The sequence below is a fragment of the Miniopterus schreibersii genome (genome assembly GCF_964146895.1).
Source record: "Miniopterus schreibersii genome assembly, chromosome: 9".
In the NCBI taxonomy this organism is placed as follows: domain Eukaryota; kingdom Metazoa; phylum Chordata; class Mammalia; order Chiroptera; family Miniopteridae; genus Miniopterus; species Miniopterus schreibersii.
The window spans coordinates 39158246-39176005 of NC_138118.1; the positions used below are offsets into that span (position 1 = coordinate 39158246).

At 41.4% G+C, this 17760-nt stretch overlaps 1 protein-coding gene across 1 annotated transcript in view; it reads right to left on the reverse strand.

Annotated features, from left to right (window-relative positions):
* Positions 1 to 17760, reverse strand: part of POU6F2 (POU class 6 homeobox 2) — a gene marked incomplete at its 5' end in the record, with an annotated part of 540881 nt that overhangs the window by 15713 nt on the left and 507408 nt on the right. Inside the window, one exon of the mRNA XM_081147129.1 lies at positions 9133 to 9339. Coding sequence (XP_081003255.1) covers positions 9133 to 9339 — 207 coding nt within the window. The remainder of the gene's footprint in view (positions 1 to 9132; positions 9340 to 17760) is intronic.

The window sequence follows — 17760 nt, forward strand, 5'->3', positions numbered from 1 at the left end:
GCCAGCTCTATGGACAACATTTATTAGATGTTTTCTACGTGTTTTTACATACATTGTTTTTAAATATGGAACTAGGCCTCTTTTTAAGGCATTGATGATAATCATTACAGAAGGGGAAACAGACTTTAAAAGACTAAATGGTTTACTTGGAATCACCCAGCTGGTATAAGTGAGCTTTGAATACAGGTAAGTCTGACTCAAGAGTCAGCACGCTTTCCACTAGGAGGCTTTCAACTCCTGGCTACCACTGAAGTTGAGTGGTTATGAGTCAGAGAAACAGCAGGAAGCCTTAGTTGAAAGGTGTGGGAACAATGAGATGTGTTCTAGCTGAGCATGGTGACCAGAGCTTTAAGAGTTGATAGCACTTACACAGATCATGATCTATCAATTTGAACACATCTCCTCTGGTTTTTTAAATATGAAAATTTAAATATTTTACTAGTTTAGGCCCTGCCGGGCTTGGCTCAGCGGTTGAGCGTTGACCTAGGATCCAGGCGATCAGGGTTCGATTCCCAGTCAGGGCACATTCCCAGGCTGTGGGCTTGATCAATGACTCTCTCATCATTGATGTTTCTATCTCTCTCTCTCCCTCTCCTTTCCTCTCTCTGAAATCAACAAAGATATATTTAAAAATAAATAAATAAATAAATAAATATTTTACTAGTTTAGGATTACTTTCTATAGGTTCCAAAGTATGTAAAATGTCATATTTTAAACACGCTACTCTTAGTTGGTTAGAATTTTATCTAAAAATATAACAATTTTGGTGTGGTCCAGACACATCTCAGATGGAGTTGCCTATAGATTGTCCTTTGCTTATTAAAATTAATCTTGGTTACCTGTTGTGTCCCAAACTTACTTTTCTCCATTTCCTGTTTATACAATCATATTTTCTATTTATTTACTATAGCCTCACTAAGCTGCCTAAAGGAGACAGAGTTTACCTCTAAGTTCCAATAATCACTTTCCTGCCTTTTTTTGAGCTGTAAGTCAGGCGTAAATAGGCTGTGCTATGGGCTGAATTGTGCCCTACCCTAAGCTCATGTATATTGAAGTCCTAACCCCCAGTACTTCAGAATGTGACTATATTTAGAGATAAGGCCTTTAAAGAGGTACTTAAGTTAAAATGAGGTCATTAGGGTGGAACCTTATCTAATATGACTGGTGTCCTTATAAGAAGAGGAGATTAGGACACAGACTGGTAGAGAGGAAAGATCATGTGAAGACACAGGGAGAACATAGCTATCTGCAAGGCAAGGAGGAGCCTCAGAAAAAACTAACCCTGCTGACACATTGATCTTGAACTTCTAGCCTTCAGAACTATGAGACAATACATTTCTGCTGCTTAAGCCACCTGGACTGTGGCACTTTGCATTTTGTCCTGGCAGCCCAAGCTGACTAATGCAGGAAGAGAGAATGGAGAGTCTACAAAAAAGGAGGGAAGAGGCAGTTCATGTTAGCCTGGGGCTCTGCATTATCAGAGAGGAGGGAAAGGTGTCCATTCCATACAGGGAATGAATGAGAAACAAGGAAGAACAGGATTCACAGGTCTGAAAAGCTTCATATGGGCACACCTTTTTTTTTTTTTTTTTGCATTTCACTTTTTTGTGCTTCAAAGATACTGTGTTTCTTGAAAATTGAAGCAAGACCCTCCACCAACAAAAAGATTACAACTCTCTTTATTGTGATACTCGCTTTATCGCAGTGGTCTGGAACCAAACCTGAAATATCTTTGAGATGTGCCTGTACTTCCTGCTGCCACTCTTTGGCTGGCTTCATTGGTTTGTTAGTGTTGGTTGGCACTGCCAGAGTGTTTAATAAATTCAACAAAAATAGATGCAAGTACAAGCACACTTAAATGCCTTCTTGATTTTCTGTGCCACTGCTCCCCATGTATCTTCCGTGCGTAACACAGTATATCCTTAATAATGTTTTAGTGTCTGGAATAAAACATCTTCTAATTAAATTCATGATTGATATAAAAATAAGTGGTGGTGACAAGTGTCTTGGAAAATGAGATAATACGCAGAACACACTAGACAAGTTGGAAAGTAAATGCATATAAACAGTAAATTTCAAATGCGTTTAAATACAGAGAAATTCATCTGGAAGGACAAAATTCTCCCAGTGCTCACATGTGAAATGAAGGTGGCCTGGCCTTTTCTAACATCAGGGAACCACAACAAAGCACAGGCTAGATCTCCAACAGGGAGTCCAGCAGAGGTGAGACCAAGCAGGACATAGTGACTCCCTTCCTTCCCCCCACCACTGGCCGGCCTTTTTCTGAGTACTCTGTACCTTGTAATAGCTGGAAGAGAAATTAAATCAGTGGTTCTCAAGATTTAGCATTTGGCGGATTCGAAGGGGCTGATAAAACACATCACTGGACCCCACCCCCGGAGTGTCTGATGCAATAGGTCTGGGATGCGGTTCAAGAAGTTGTGTTTCTAACAAGTTCCCAGATGATGTTGTTGGGGACCACACATGATTTTGGAAGAAGCTTCTCTTAGAATAATGATAGAGAACATGGATTTATTATGTCTAGACAAGAGAAGCCAGAGCCCAGAATTAATAAGAACCTTCAACAATTAGGAGGGCATAATGAATGCCTAGGTGTTACTGTGGACAGGACAAGAATACAGGTCGTAGTTTTGCTGAAAGATTTAGGGTTGACATCAGGACAATATAATTTGAAAAATCATGAGGACCTGGAACATGAGATCTAAGGAACATTTTAATTATCTTTGTGGGATGTTTGAAAAAGCAATGAGGGAGTTATCCTTTTGGCCGAGTTTAGGAGACTTACTGGGTCTCCATTCCAGCTCTCTCCCATAACTTGGAAACAGCTCTTTAATCAAAGCAGGAGGAAGAGCCCCAAATATAAGGGTCCATTTCAGATACTCCTTGTCTGTAGGGAGGTAAGTATGGGAAAAGTGACAATGGTCTCAAGAAAGAGAGCTGAAAGCAGTGGGACTCCTGCCAGGCTGTGAAGATGTGAGGAAGTGAGGCAAGTGGAATAAGAGCAGGACTCAGGGGAGATGACCAGACACAGGCAGGGAAGGCCAAGGCAGTCCTCAGACAAGGCTGGGACATGCAGCCAGGGCTCAGCAAGGACAATGACAAGATGGGAGTCAGATATTTGTGCAGAAGAGAGAACGAGGAATTAAATGTAGTTGAGATGATGCGATGGAAGGGTGTGGCAAGAGGTAGGATCGATGATCAAAAAAAGAGATAAACAGAGAAGACTGTTCTGTGGAAGGTATTCCCAAGCTGCCTGCAGGTGCTAACTTGGAACATACTGGAAAATAACAGTAGACACAGAATCAAAAAGCCACAGAAGGGCCTGAGCTGGGCTTCTCTGAAAGCATGGCTTTAGGATGCTGGTGCCCTGGACAGGGAAACACTACACTTTGGCAACAATTAAGTTGAACATAATTGACTGAGCATCGACCATGGGCTGGGTCCTGACCAAAGTTGAATTAGTCTGGTCCCTGCCTTTCAGGAGTAGACTCCTAAAGACAGTACAGTTTGATGAACATAAATGGAGCATAGGACAAGGAGAGAAGAAGGAGCAATGCAGTGAAGCTTCATGAAGGAGGGGTCCTGCACAAAGGGACAGTGGCAGGAGACTGACAGACAGGGAATGTGGGTAAGGCATTCCAGGCCAGGCACACAGAATGTGCAGGGAGCATGTCCCCTGTTGGCTGGGCTTGGCAGGGAGTGACAAAGGGAGACCAGAGAGGTGAGATGCCCAGATGTATGGCTGAAAGGTCAAGGGTTGTTCTGTATTGGGACCACTGATACACATTTCATCCTTCTAGAAGTAACTCTACACTATTTTAGATTCCTTGTGGGTGGAAATGCCTCATTTATGTCTCATTTTGAGTAGCTCCAAGAAAAAATTGGGAGCCACTGATTTAAGTAAGGGCTGGGAAGGGAAGTTGATTTTCAAAAGTAGATAAGCAAGAACATTTTTAAATTTAGTTTAAAAAACTGGTTGAATTTGGATAATCATATGGCATTTTAGAAAGCTAACTGGGACCACTTTCCTTTGGATTCCCACTAACAAGATTACTTTTTGAAGGAAAATTGAGTGTCTTCATGGATTGCACTCTCCAAGTATTATAACTACCGTATTTAACTTTTGAATAATTTCAATGCTTTGATTTTACAAATTGCACCACTTTTCTTTTCAACTTTTGTTAGGATTTAGTCAAAAGAAGAATAAATATATACAAAAATGATGTCTGTGCTACTTATGAAGAAATAATTAATTCATAGTCTCAGGATAATAAGGGCAAACCAGGGGTTCTGGGGCACTCTGACTTTGGGGGATTAAGGTTCACCACCATCTATTTTAGCTGCTAAATCCCATGGAGGAAACAAAAGGTTACTTTAGAGCTCTGCCAAATATTTTAGTTTTAAGTAATTTTTTTTCATGCACAGAAAGATATTCAATCTCTCCGTCTCTCTCTCTCTCCCTCTCTCCTCCTCTCCCCCTCTCTCCTCCCTCTTCCTCTCCCTCTCCCTCTCCCTCTCCCTCTCCCTCTCCCTCTCCCTCTCCCTCTCCCTCTCCCTCTCCCTCTCCCTCTCCCTCTCCCTCTCCCTCTCCCTCTCCCTCTCCCTCTCCCTCTCCCTCCCTCTCTCTCTCTCTCTCTCTCATTCTCCTAGTCCTTTTCTGATTCTTATTTTGTTGTATTCCTCACCAAGGTTCTCTGATGTGATACTGGAAGCTATATCTAGGGCTGTCAAATCCTGGTATATATATAAAATGTTTGTATTACAGATGACAATTTTGCAAGTCATCAAGCTTTCATCATTGAAAAAAATGATCTTCAAGAGTAGTCGAAACAGACTGACATATTTCAGAAGGAAGTGGGGGGAGAGATTAACCAATGAACTTACATGCATATATGCATAGCTTATGGACAGACAATAGTGAGGGGAATGCCTGGGGAGGGGGCAGGAGTGGGGCAGAAGGGGTCAATTGTGGAAAAAAAGGGGGACATCTATAATACTTTCAACAATAAAGATAATTTTTTTTTTTTTATATAAGGGAAAAAAAGAGTAGTTGACATCCCTCAGATTTTATTTAGGCTCTCTTAATTAGGGTAGGAAGATATAAAAATTAAAGATGTAATTATTTTTTGTTAAATCACTACAAGTCATCTGTTCAGAGAACCCTAAAGTGGTCAGAGTGACCTAAAGTAGGCTTCCTTATAAATGCAAGTTAATGATATCTGTACTCCTGTAATTTATGACTTATTGTTGGAACTATGATCTTATGAAATCAAATGTTTGTCATAAATCACAAGAAAAAATAGAGACACTTCTCTACTGTGTGATGGGTAATATTTAAAGAAAAAAATTGAAGAACACTATTTTTACATCTCCAGCTCTGAGCTTTTTACTTTCGAACTCAGCATTTTATGATCCTCTATCCTCAGAATCCCAGCTTTTATAAATGGGACTCAGACTTGGGAATCTCCTGTCAATTCATCCAACTTGCTAATTTACTACATGTTCTAAAGTGTTTTAACCACAGATGAAGAAAAAAAAAAAAAAAAAGCAATAGTTATTCATCTATTTCCACCATTTCCCTGATATTTCTGACCAGGTTCACCACTGGTTCCCTTCATCTTTCTGAGACTAGAATAAGCTGCTGGCACATGTCCTGAACAGAAGGGATGGGACTGTCAGTGCCTGCTATGACTTGGGTATTCAGGAAGGTTCACATGCCACTCTTTCTATCTGTGGGTATGTGTCCTTCAGCACTCTCATACATGCAAGGAGAATCCACTCTCTGGGATGCTGGTTATAATTGACATGAGGTGGATGTGCAAGGCACACCTCCAAGAGGCTGTCTGTTTTCCCCCAGTTTCTAGATCTCCAAATCTACAGTGAAGAGGACGGTGGGGGTGGTTACACCAGCAGAGGGTCAGATATTCCAGGGCCCAACAGGTGCAGTATGAAAAAGCTTCTGAGGTGCATCTGTGCTTATGAGAGAGACTGTGGAAATGGATTAATGATGTCTATTCTGGGCAAGGAGTTGAAGAGTGGCACCAGACCTGCTTCTTATTTGCCATTTCTAGGTTAGGTCTTTCTCCTGGATTAAAATTGTACTACCTCAAATCTAGAGCTGTAATATTATGTAACAGCAATAGTCTATCACCCAAACACCCTCCTTTGAAATTCAAGGTGAAAGTGGAAGCTGCTTTGTATTAAATGTTGATGATTTCTAATTAACTCATCACTTTTTTGGGGGGGCAATTTACAGCTTGGCTTTGCTGACAGAAATAGTTTTTAATAGACTGCATGAAAAGAGGCTATGTCTTCATTTCCCTCCTATAGATAATTTTGACCATAAGTTTGAACAGATAGAATTAGGGCTTAAAAATGGGGAACTATTTAGAACTATTTAGAGAATGTAATGAAATTTTGTAAATAGCCAAAGAAATAAACCAGCTGAAAGATGTGGGCTGTGGAAAGGATGAAAGTCTTCAATGATATGTTTTCCTGGGATAAAGCTGAGGAAAAAGAGTGTGGCTGGGAACCTTGCTCCCCAGGCAGTGATTTAGATTTAGAGTGAAAATCAGAGGGAGTAAGACAGAGGTCTCATCCCTGGGAAGTGTGTTCAAACTTGACTTGTATTTTCTTTGTGTTGACTCCCTCACTGGAGGAGGTCCCCTTGCTGGACTCTCATAGATCCCTTTACCACTCCCTCGTGGCATTTACTTCAGATCTTATGTACATATTTGTACAAGTCTTTGATAAATGTCCATTTCCCGCCCTAGACTAAACTCCATGAAGGAAAGGCTCATGTTACCATCTTGTACACCAGCCTAATTTCCATGTACAGTGCCTGACAAATAGTAGATGACCAATAAATATTTATATTAAAAATTTTATATTTATTGATCAAGCAAATGGATATTCCAAATATAGCCACCAAGAGTGCCACCAAGAATAGGCTGTTTTCATGGATGGTTCAGAAGTGAAATGGCTGAGATCTCTGGAAGGACATTTTCATTTTGTTGCCAATAAATGATGTACTTATCGGTGCTTTCTTATTCCCTTTTCCTCCGTATTTTATTTCCTTGAAAAATCCTTTACATTATAAAGTTTCCCAACAACTCATAAAGCCCTATACTCAGTCATGCACTGTTAGTCTCCAACTTTCTCTCCACCACCTTTGTTGGTGCACCCTCCAACTGTAAATCTGGGCCTTAGCCTTGCCTACCTCTTGCTTCTTAACTCACCCTGTTACTTGTTTCAAATGTCTCAAACAAAGACAATCCAGGCTCTAAGATATTACAACAAAGAAATACAGGAAATTATGTTTTTCCATTGCTTTACCTGATTTCATCTCTGCAGCTGTGACTCTGTTTTCCACTTCTTACCTTTTAAAAACTCTTCGATGCTAAATCACCATGCTCTAGGTTCCTTTCTTACTTATCCAGTCACTTCTTCTCTCTCTCCCTTCCTCTTTCATTCCTTAAACACTGATGTTTCCAAAGATGACTTCTTTGTCTTCCTTCCTTCCCTTGCTCCTCATGATTTCTCAATGGGTGTCTTGTTTTCAGCTACAACGCATGTGCTCATGATTCTCAGATCCTGTCCTGAGCTTTACTACAGTTCCAGCCTTTAGTTTCAACTATTTAATGCTTGCTCTTATGAATTTCTATTTGTATTTTGCTATACTTTCCTAAATAGTTTGTTTACAATGAATATTTCACCACTTCAATTCAACCTCCATCTGCTACCAGAGTTGTTTACTTGAAAAATAAAGCTGAGTGTGTCATCCTTCTCTTAATTAACTCTTATAGACTCCCAGATCTGCAGGGTAAATCATCACCACCATCATCATGACTATATAAGTACCTACTGTGTGCTAATCATTGTTCTAACCATTTCATATACATATTAACTCATTTAATCCTCATAACTGCCTGTGAAGTAGGTGCTGATTATTATCCCCATCTTACGGATGAGGAAACTGGGGCACAAAGATGATGTGTAGTGTGTTCAGGATCACACAGAGACAAAGTCCATCCTTTCCAGTTGGATTACAAAGCCCTTTTCATGACTGTGCTCAGCCTCCCTCTATTCTCCAATAACATGAAACTTTCTCTTTTTTCTCAACATTTTGCCCTCCTTCACATTCCCTTACCTTTGTGCCTGCTGTTCCCGCTGACTGGAATGTTTTGTTAACTCATCATGTACCTGGTTAATTTTTAATCATCCGTTAAGACTCAGTCCCCAAATAATTTTCTCTGTGAGGACACAAAACTCTCTGGGCAAAGTTGGTCACTCCCATCTCTGTGATGATACTAAACTTCATGCATATTTGTCCTGTCACAGGACATTCTCTGCTTTATTGCACAATGGGGCTTTGCTATGTATCTGTGTCCTCTAGAAGACTATGAGCTTCTTAAAATCAGGAGCATTGTTCTTTCATCCCTTTAGTACGGGCCTGCTATATAGTTGGTTATCAAAAAAATGTTTGTTGAAGGAACCAAATAACCAGAAGCTTAGCACACAGGCACCACATCTTTCTTCTTCACTGCTGTGTACTCAGCCTCTAGAATAACAGATAAAAAGTGCTGCATTGATACTTGAATGAAAAAAAAAATGAACTGGACTGTCAGGGTTTTAATGAAATTCACCAAGTTGAACTTCCTACTTTGCATTTCCTAATTTGTAGGCAGCAGTCTAAAGAGCACCAACATGGGATGTCTTGGTGTTTAATAATTTTTTAAAAAGTAAAAATTAAGGCATAAGTGGTCTTGGTTTTTTCTTGGCCCCTTTTGAAATTGCCTGAAAATTAAGGATCATAGCATAGATAAATAAGAACACATCCCTACTTTAGGCCACTGTCTCTCTTTATAATGTAACATATTCATATTTTATATTTCAGAATTATTTAGTTCTCACCCATATCCACTACAAATAAAAAATAAAGCTAACTTGCTTGTTTAGAAGTATTGATATATTAGGATTAGTGGAATTAAATATTTTATAATCTAAAAATTACTTTTCATTGATAGTAAAATTACTTTTACTATCCTCAGAAGGAGGATAGTAAAGAGAAGTGTCCAGGTAGCCTTGGCTGCCTGGACATGGAACCTTTACCTGCTGGCCAGGCTTGATGGGTGAGAGTGTGATGCCCTGGGTGTTGATCACTGGCAGGATCTGGTTCCCGATGACTGTGGCGATGATCTGGCCCTGGGCGTTTGTCAGGAGCTGGGGGGTGATCGACTGCACTTGAAGGCCCTGAGTGCCACTTGCTGCCTGGCTTGATGGCCCCGGATTTGGCATCAGAGGAATGGTCCCAATTATCTGCAAGAGACAGGCCTAGAGTTGAGGTGCTGGGCTCTGCTCTGGGTCCACACCTACACCTGAAGGCCACTCCTTCCTGGTCTCTGTAAGAGGCTCCCTGAGAGCCTATTCAGGATCTGTGAACAGATCTGGAGACCTGGAGAGGAGAGCATGGAAGAACTTGGGAGGGAATGAGAACTTGAGGGAGAGATAGGCACACATGGACTGAAGGGGAAAACATCTTCTTTAAAAATAAAATCAAGCTTCAGTGATGGCAGAAACATGTGATTGCTGGCTGACAGAGCATCACAGACATCTGCTTTGTCTCAATCAGATGGAAGACAAACTTCTCTTGGCACTTAGGCCCTCATCCAGCTGGGGAGCCACATCCTTTGCCCACAGTGGCTCCTCAAACACAATGTCCCTTACATTCTTTCCTCTGCCTCAATTCCCCTCTGCTCTCTCCTTCTCTCCTTCCCTTCATCAACATCCTGCTCCTCTCCCTAAGTCAGGGGTCAGCTCCCTTATACCCCAGCAGGATTAGGGACCTCAATGCCCTGGCGCTCATGGTTAGGAGGCCAGGTTCTGAAGTCAGGGAGACAAGCTTCCATCCCAGCAGAGCCACCTATTAGCTCTGTAACATCAGTTAAGGAACCTAAGCTTTCTGAGGCCTGAGAGAACTGGGATCATAAACAAATGTTTGAAACTCTTAAAATGGAGGTGAAATGACTGCAGAGAGCTGAGGTAAAACAACAACAAAAAAGGTGCATTTTAAACTGGAGTCTAAAGGTTGGAGGCCAGAGCTTCTGTGGCAAGTGGCAGGGAAGGTCCTCTTTGCCTCCAGTAACCACTGGCTTCAATAATGGACCATGCAGAGTGCCACAGGAGGGGTCTGGCTGGGTCCCATTGTTGTGCTAAGGAGAAAGGGAACATGAGCCAGGGCAGCAAGAGTATAGGCTATCTGTGAGATCTAGACACATCCATGCATTGTTAGAAACAAATTTAATCTGTAAAAGCAAAAATTTGATCTATTTCCAGTGTTATAGACTCTCCTGGGGGAGTCATGGAGCTCAAGGCTGGAGGCTTTGCCCTCCACACTACACAGGATGGTTAAGCAGCTCTGCTCTGCTGGTCATCCTCCATGGCCACCTCCCAGACCAGCACTGTGGCAGTGTGACCTATGGGCCACCAAGACATATTAGTAGTGCTTTCCCATTGAAATGATTTCATTTCAACAGCTCTGAGAAGTGGCCGTTAGACCCGCCTGCTGTGACTTGATGGAGGAATTTGTAAGTGATGAAGCTGGAGCTGGAGTCCAGGTCTGGCTGACCCCCAAATATTTGCTTTTCCATTACATCACTTGGCTCCCACCACATGGAGAACACTGGAGGGAACCAGCTGTTTAAAAAGACACTGAATTCACCCTGGCCAGTGTGGTCCAGTTGGTTGGGCATCATCCAGTGCACTGAAAGGTCACCTGTTGAATTCCCATTTAGGGCACATGCCCGGGTTTGGGGATTGATCCCTGGGAGGGGGCATTCAGGAGGCAGCTGATCAGTGTTCCGCCCTCACATTGATGTTTCTCTCTCTCTCTCCCCCTCACCTTTCCTCTCTCTCTCAAAAAATAAAAATTAAAAAAAAAATCAGTAAAAATATATTTTTTAAATTCTCTATACCTTCATCCATTATAGCCATTTTTACCTGTAAAATATTAACAACAAAAAAGACACTGCATTCTGTCTGCAATGCTTCAGGACTGAGTTTACACATGAATGATACTGTTTTCTACCCCCACAGTACCCCAAACAGGCATTTAAACATAGTTTCCCAATAAGTGCCTTTTAAATGAATGGCTTCTGCTGCCACTGGATTTCAGATGCAAATTCAGCTCTGCAGAAGAACTGAGAGACCGCACCATTCAGTGACAAAGAATATGACCGCAAAATTGGCCCCTAGTCTCCCTACTCACATGGCTGTTGCCTCCACCACAAAAGCCGTTGTGGGATGGCACTAATGGAGGAGCTGTGTGAATATCAAGTATCAATGGTAGTTGTCAATAGATGTTAATAAAGGTCAAGCAATTATTGTGAGAGTGGTCAGCAGTCCCTGAGAGAGTTTGCAGCTCCTCAGTCTCACTGATCAAGCCTGTTATGTCTATCCCACAGAACCAGTAATGCGCACGTCCCATCAGTGCCAGCAAGGTCAGAAGAAGTCCACATCAATAGATCGGGGCACATAAGTACTTTATTGATGAGTGGCCTTGCATTAAGCAGCTGAGTATCCAAAAGCTGTTCCTATGACCCCACAGGCAATGTGAAGATGCCTGGAGAGCAGGGTACTTCTCTCGCACCCCACACTGCATATTTCCCCTCTACACTCTTGCACTATGAACTGTACCATTTCCTTTTCCACAATGTGCTATGAAAATTCGGTGGCTGACCCACCCACTCTGGTTCCCTGTGTCATCAGCCTGAGGAGCTCCACTGTATCTGACTGGCTTTAGTTGAGAGCTGGGTTCATTTAGGCGGCAGGGTTGTGGGTTCTATTTTAGGCAGGATGTCAGCACATTTAGGAGCTGTATGAGTAAGTAGTCTGAGTGAGGCACAGCACCTGACAACTATTAAACATACTGTGATGCAGAGAGAGGTGTTCTGACATGAGTCTCTGCTCTCCTTGTGTAATGAGATGCTCTGCCTGCTTTCTGAATGGAGAGAAAAAGGAAGGAAAATGCAAAAGACTGTCCAGCCTCTTCCTTATATGCAATCTCGCTTCCAAGCACTGTGCTGTGACATTACTAAAACATGGTGCCACTTACTTCCCTCCCCACCTACACCTCTCTTCTTTCTTAGGCCCTAGCATCGCTTACCGAGGGTAGGACAGTACTAGTGTCAGAGTCAGAGGGATCTGGAATGGCATGACTGATGAAACCCTTTAATAAGGAGAGTTTGCCTTTAGAGTAGGGGCAGGGGCAGGGGCAGGTATCATTCTAGTCAGGAAGCCATCTATGAAGTTATGCATTTCTCATTTTTGTTGGCCTTTTGGGGAGCTGGGATCACTATCTCAGCATGTCAAAAACTTGGCAGTGCATTCTGGTGAATTTTCTAGCATTACAACATGATGATTTTAATTTGCTCTCATTAAACCAAGGGTAGAGATGACTGCACATCGTGTTGCCTAAAAATTGTCAGATGTGCTTATTTCACTTAGGCTGGTTGCCATTCTTCTCAGCACTTCCACAAGTCTCCCCAGAACTGTTTCTCAGACTCCGATTTCAAAGATCAAAAAAATGAAAGGAGAGGAGCTGAGGCAGCCAAGGTGTGAGGCTCTTGGCACTCCTGAAAAGTTGGCAATTTTACCTGTGGAAATTATATTTTAAATTAAAAGACTGATATTCAAGAAATGTATTTACATCTACACATATTTCAACTACATCAGGAAATTAAAATTTTGACATTAGGGAAATTCTGACTTGAGGGCAAAGATAGAAAGAGGATGCTTTTGAGACACTTGTAGTTCTGGAAGTAACTTTTGGAGTTTGAGTTTCTGGCTCCCAGAGCTAAGGATTTACTGATCAGAGAAGTCAGTAGAAGGACATGTCACTGAGCAAACATGCCCTCTAGGCTATGACTCCCACTGAAGGCATTAACTTCCCAAGACAAATCCAGCTCTGTTAAGATGCTGAGGACTCCGGCAGAGCAGCCTAGTACCTGCAGACCATTCTCTATGTATGGCATGATGATGTCATGTGCCATGGAGAACACCAGAAGATGCTATTGGGACAGGGGAGAGGCTGATAAGACAGGCACATGGCGTGCAAGTGTTCTAATAATCCAACAGAGAAATGCTATGTCTCATACAAGAGGCAAAGACTATTCAGTAAGAACCTCTGTACACACATGGTGGATGATCCAAAAGAGAAAGAAAGGCGGGGGTGGGTGGAAAGAGTTCACAGAACAAATCGGGGCAGAACAGTGTCTTTGAGGTTGGGTGGAATTTGGAAAAGCAGAAAAAGCAATTCCAAACAAGATCTAGCTTGGAGGTGAAAAACATGGATACAAATGAGGGTAGAGAAAGTGGAGCAATGGCAGGTCAGCCTGGAAGGGTCAAATTCCCTCCTGCAAGGGATTTCAATGAATGGGTTTTGAGGGGGGGAGGAATGCTGAAATAGAGTTATTTCAGGTGTGAATGTGACTGTGGATAGAATGGACTGAAGTGGCAAGAGACTACAAACCAGGAGCTCAGTCTCTAGAGTGCTATTGTAGTAGTCCAAGTGTGAAGAAAGTCCCTCAATGAATCCTTGACATAGGGGTTGCTTGATTGGTTCACTTTCACTTCAATTCAAAAAGCATGGTCTACTTTATGCCTTGGTTGCAACATTAGAAATTTTTGAGTGAGGTTATTGCCACATCATTCCCACAGCAAATAGTAAAGGCATCATTTGCAAAGATCCTCTATGTCTTTGCTCTGACTGTAACAGCAATGATTCATCTCTGATGAACACTTTAACCAGGCCAAGGCCCGTACTGGTATTGTAATGAAAATTTGTGACCCAAAAGAGTTCTGGCTTCTCTGACAGGGGTCTTATTTGGTTGTTGCTGTTCATGTTCACCTGTCTGAGAATAGTAAAAGCATGAGGATAAGCAGATGAAGGAGTTCAATTAGAGGAAGACACTCAACTAAGGACAAATAGGTTTAATGTTTCAGGCAACACCAATCATTTGGCTGTGGCTTCCTCAAGCTCTGGAGGTTCCAGGGTTCAGGAAGAAAGAGTGCCATGGCCTGGCTGGTGTGGCTCAATGGCTGAGGATCGACCTATGATCCAACAGATCGTGGTTCAATTCCTGGTCAGGGCACATGACGGGTTGTGGGAGGAGTTAAGAACATAAACCATCATTGAGAATAAAGTCCATGTTGCAAAAGCAATTTAAAAAATCATTAAAAGGACTACTAGTGTTCATTAGCACATGTATCCCTATTTCCCTAAGAATCTGGGTGGTTTTCACATAAATGAGACTATTATTAATGCAGCAGCAATTATAATTTTAGCCACCATAAAGATTATCTTGCAATTGTAGCAAACTGGTGATTCAGAGCCATGTAACTCCTTTCATTCACTGGGTTATTATTACAATGCCCTTATGGACCTCAGTCTAGTTGAGGTATTCAATGGGGATGAATTATGACTGATGGAAGGTAGCATGCGTTGAATTTATTCACTGCCATCATGTGTCATCAGCAGCAGTTGAGGGTGGTATCACAGAAGCCCAGGGCCTCCAGACAAGTTGTCTGATGGGCCACATGTTGTAATAGTCTATGACATGCTGTAAAACTCTGCTACAGGATATGAGATTGAAGATGTCAAATTGACAGTAATTTTGTTGCACACATATCTTTAAGAAAAGAACCCACCAGTGCTGTAAATTGGTGTCTTCCTCATGTCTTTCAATCCATCAGCAGAGACAATTCTTTTCCAAATATTTGTGTAACCTCAGTACTTTTTGGTCAAGAGGCTTTTGTTAACACTAACATCACTGTCTATTCTTCAACAAAGTGTCTATTCTCAAAAGCTCAGAGAGCATTTGAGAGCCGAGGAGCTGGTGGTGAGCATTCACCATAATGAAAACAGCCTTCCCTTCCTTCTTGGTCTGGCCTAAGCCACTCCTCTCTTCCTCCAAAGGATGATTTTGTCTTCTTTATAGAATACATTCATTTTAGTCTCACTGTGCTCCTAGGCTTAAGGTTAAACTCACGTAGTTATTTTGGCAGCTCTGATGTTGATTCTAGGAGGAGTAGGAGAATAAAATTATTTTCCAAACAAAATTTATTTTTGCAATCTAGTGCCTTCTTACATTTAGCTCTGTTCAAGATGGGGAACAAGAGAAGTATGAATGTTGAGAGGGGCCTCTAGCAGAATGTCTGAAACAGAAAATTTAGTAAAAGCACGAAGATAAGCAGATGAAGGAGTTCAATTAGAGGAAGACACTCAACTAAGCACAAATAGATTTAATGTTTCAGGCAACACCAATCAGTTGGCTGTGGCTTCCTCAAGCTCTGAAGGTTCCAGGGTTCAAGAAGAAACAGTGCCATGGTCAGGCTGGTGTGGCTCAGTGGTTGACCATCAACCTATGATCCAATAGATCATGGTTCAATTCCTCATCAGGGTACATGCCGGGTTGTGGGCTTGATCTCCAGTGGGGGGCATGCAAGAGGCAGCCGATACTGATACTCTCCTTCATTGATGTTTCTATCTTTCTCTCCCTTTCCCTTCCTCTCTATGAAATCAATAAAAAAATTTAAAAAAGAAAAGAAAAGAAACAGTGCGACGACTGATTACCAATGTCTGGCATGGGTATGGGCATAGCACATAGTAGTGTGCCCAAAGATGGCATAATTGAAAAAGCCCAGGATATGAGACAAATTATCTTAGACCAACTTGAAAGAAGTGGATGACACACATTTCCTTAATGAGCAACTATGAGAAATAACTTTATAGGGTATACATTTTCATGTTTACATTTGGGTATCGATAGGTGCTCTACCCGGGGGAATACCTATTCACTAAATGTTTTTCACTGTCAGTTAGAATTAGGATGCCTGCTGGGTGCTGTATATTTAGTTTCAACTTTAGAAACACATTCACAGACAAAAGAATTGGAGCCATCATGATCTTCAAAATGTCACTTTCAGTCACATTATAAGAAAGGTAATTTGCATGAAAACGGATGTTGAAAAACATCAACAACAATAAAAACAATCTTCTACCCTAAAAGCTTAAAAAAAGTAATTAAATGTAATTCTTAATAGAGTTTAAGACATAGAGAGAGGTTGGTTTCAGGAAGATACGGGATTGAATGGAAGATACACTGATACTCTCCCGGGACCAAACTGGAATTACAGCTAAAATATAGAAAAACCATCCTGAATAATCAACTGCAACTAAAGACTAGCTGAAGAGCACCCTCATAACCAAGGACCTAAAGTGGAGACCACATAGAGACTGGTAGGAAGTGCAGAGGCACGAGAGGGCTCGCTGGGCTCCCACATACAACACCTGAAGTTCTGGAGGGATATCTCAGCTGTGGGGGGTTCCCACTGAGAACTCTGGGGTCTAAATCCCAAGCTGGGCTTCCCAGCCCAGAGCACCAGAACTGAGAAAGGTGCCCACATGACATCTGGCTGTGAAAAGCATCAGGGTTTCTGTCTCCAGGGAGAGATGGCTGTGTGCAGGGACTCACCTTAGGCTCCTGCAGAGGGAGGGCAGAGTGGACTAGAGCTGTGTGAGGAGAACCCTGGTGTCCTGGCTTGGAGGACAGAGCTCAGAGAGCAGCCATCTGAATTCCTGTGCTGAGCCATTCCCCCATACAGCAGAGGACATCTCTCCCAGGGAGATATTTACCATACAGGCAGCTTTTGTTCTTCTTTTTCTAGTTCTTTAAGATGTGATGTTAGGTTCTTTACTTGGGATTTCTCATCACTCTAATATATGTTACTTTTTCAATTTTCCCTTATAATGTTTTCTTAATGTTCTTTAGGGTGAAGCTGCAGAATTTCTCATTTCTCACAACAAAAACCATAACTCATTAGAATTATGCTGATGAGTTTTTTGCATAAAATTGTATTATCATTTTCATAGGTGACCAATCTGTATTCTTACCCCTAACCATCAGGCAGGTTTTGACAGATATAGGTAAAGGGGACCACTATATTCTTCCAATTGTGATTTCTCACAGTTTTCTGGTTCCTGCTTTAAATGTCCCACAAAATGCCCCTTTGGTACTTCAAATTTGGTCCTAGAAAAATGCATTTTATTATTACCAATACAACAATATACCAATAGTGTAATGATTTTCCAACTGAGCTGTTCTCAATATTTTATACTTTATACCAATGGTATAAATTTTGAAATTTTTAATTTCAAAAGCTATTTTTGAAATACAGTTTTATCAGGAATAAGTTTCATAGTCTTGATTGATGAAGTCATTCACAAACTATACGTATATATTGTTCAATACTATAGAAGTTGGTATAGTGATTTTACATTGATAAAAATTAAAATATTTAGCCACAAAACTATTAACTTAATCCATAACTCAGAGTTAAAAAATTATCTGTGTAATTTCTCTAAAGAATTTTGGGATATTTCTAGCAATGTATGTGGTAACAGATTTTGTGTCTGAGAAGGATAAATTCTTACCACTTTTCTGATTCATCTAGGTTCCAGATTGTAGTAAGAATCCTAGATGTGCAAAACCATCCATATTATCTTCATTTCTCTCCTTTTTAAATATTTTAAAGTGTATGTGATTTTTTTTTTTTTAATCCTCACCTGAGAATATTTTTTCCATTGCTTTTCAGAGAGAGTGGAAGAGAAAGAGAGAGAGAGAGAGAGAGAGAGAGAGAGAGAGAGAAATATCAGTGTGAGAGAGACACATTGATTGGTTG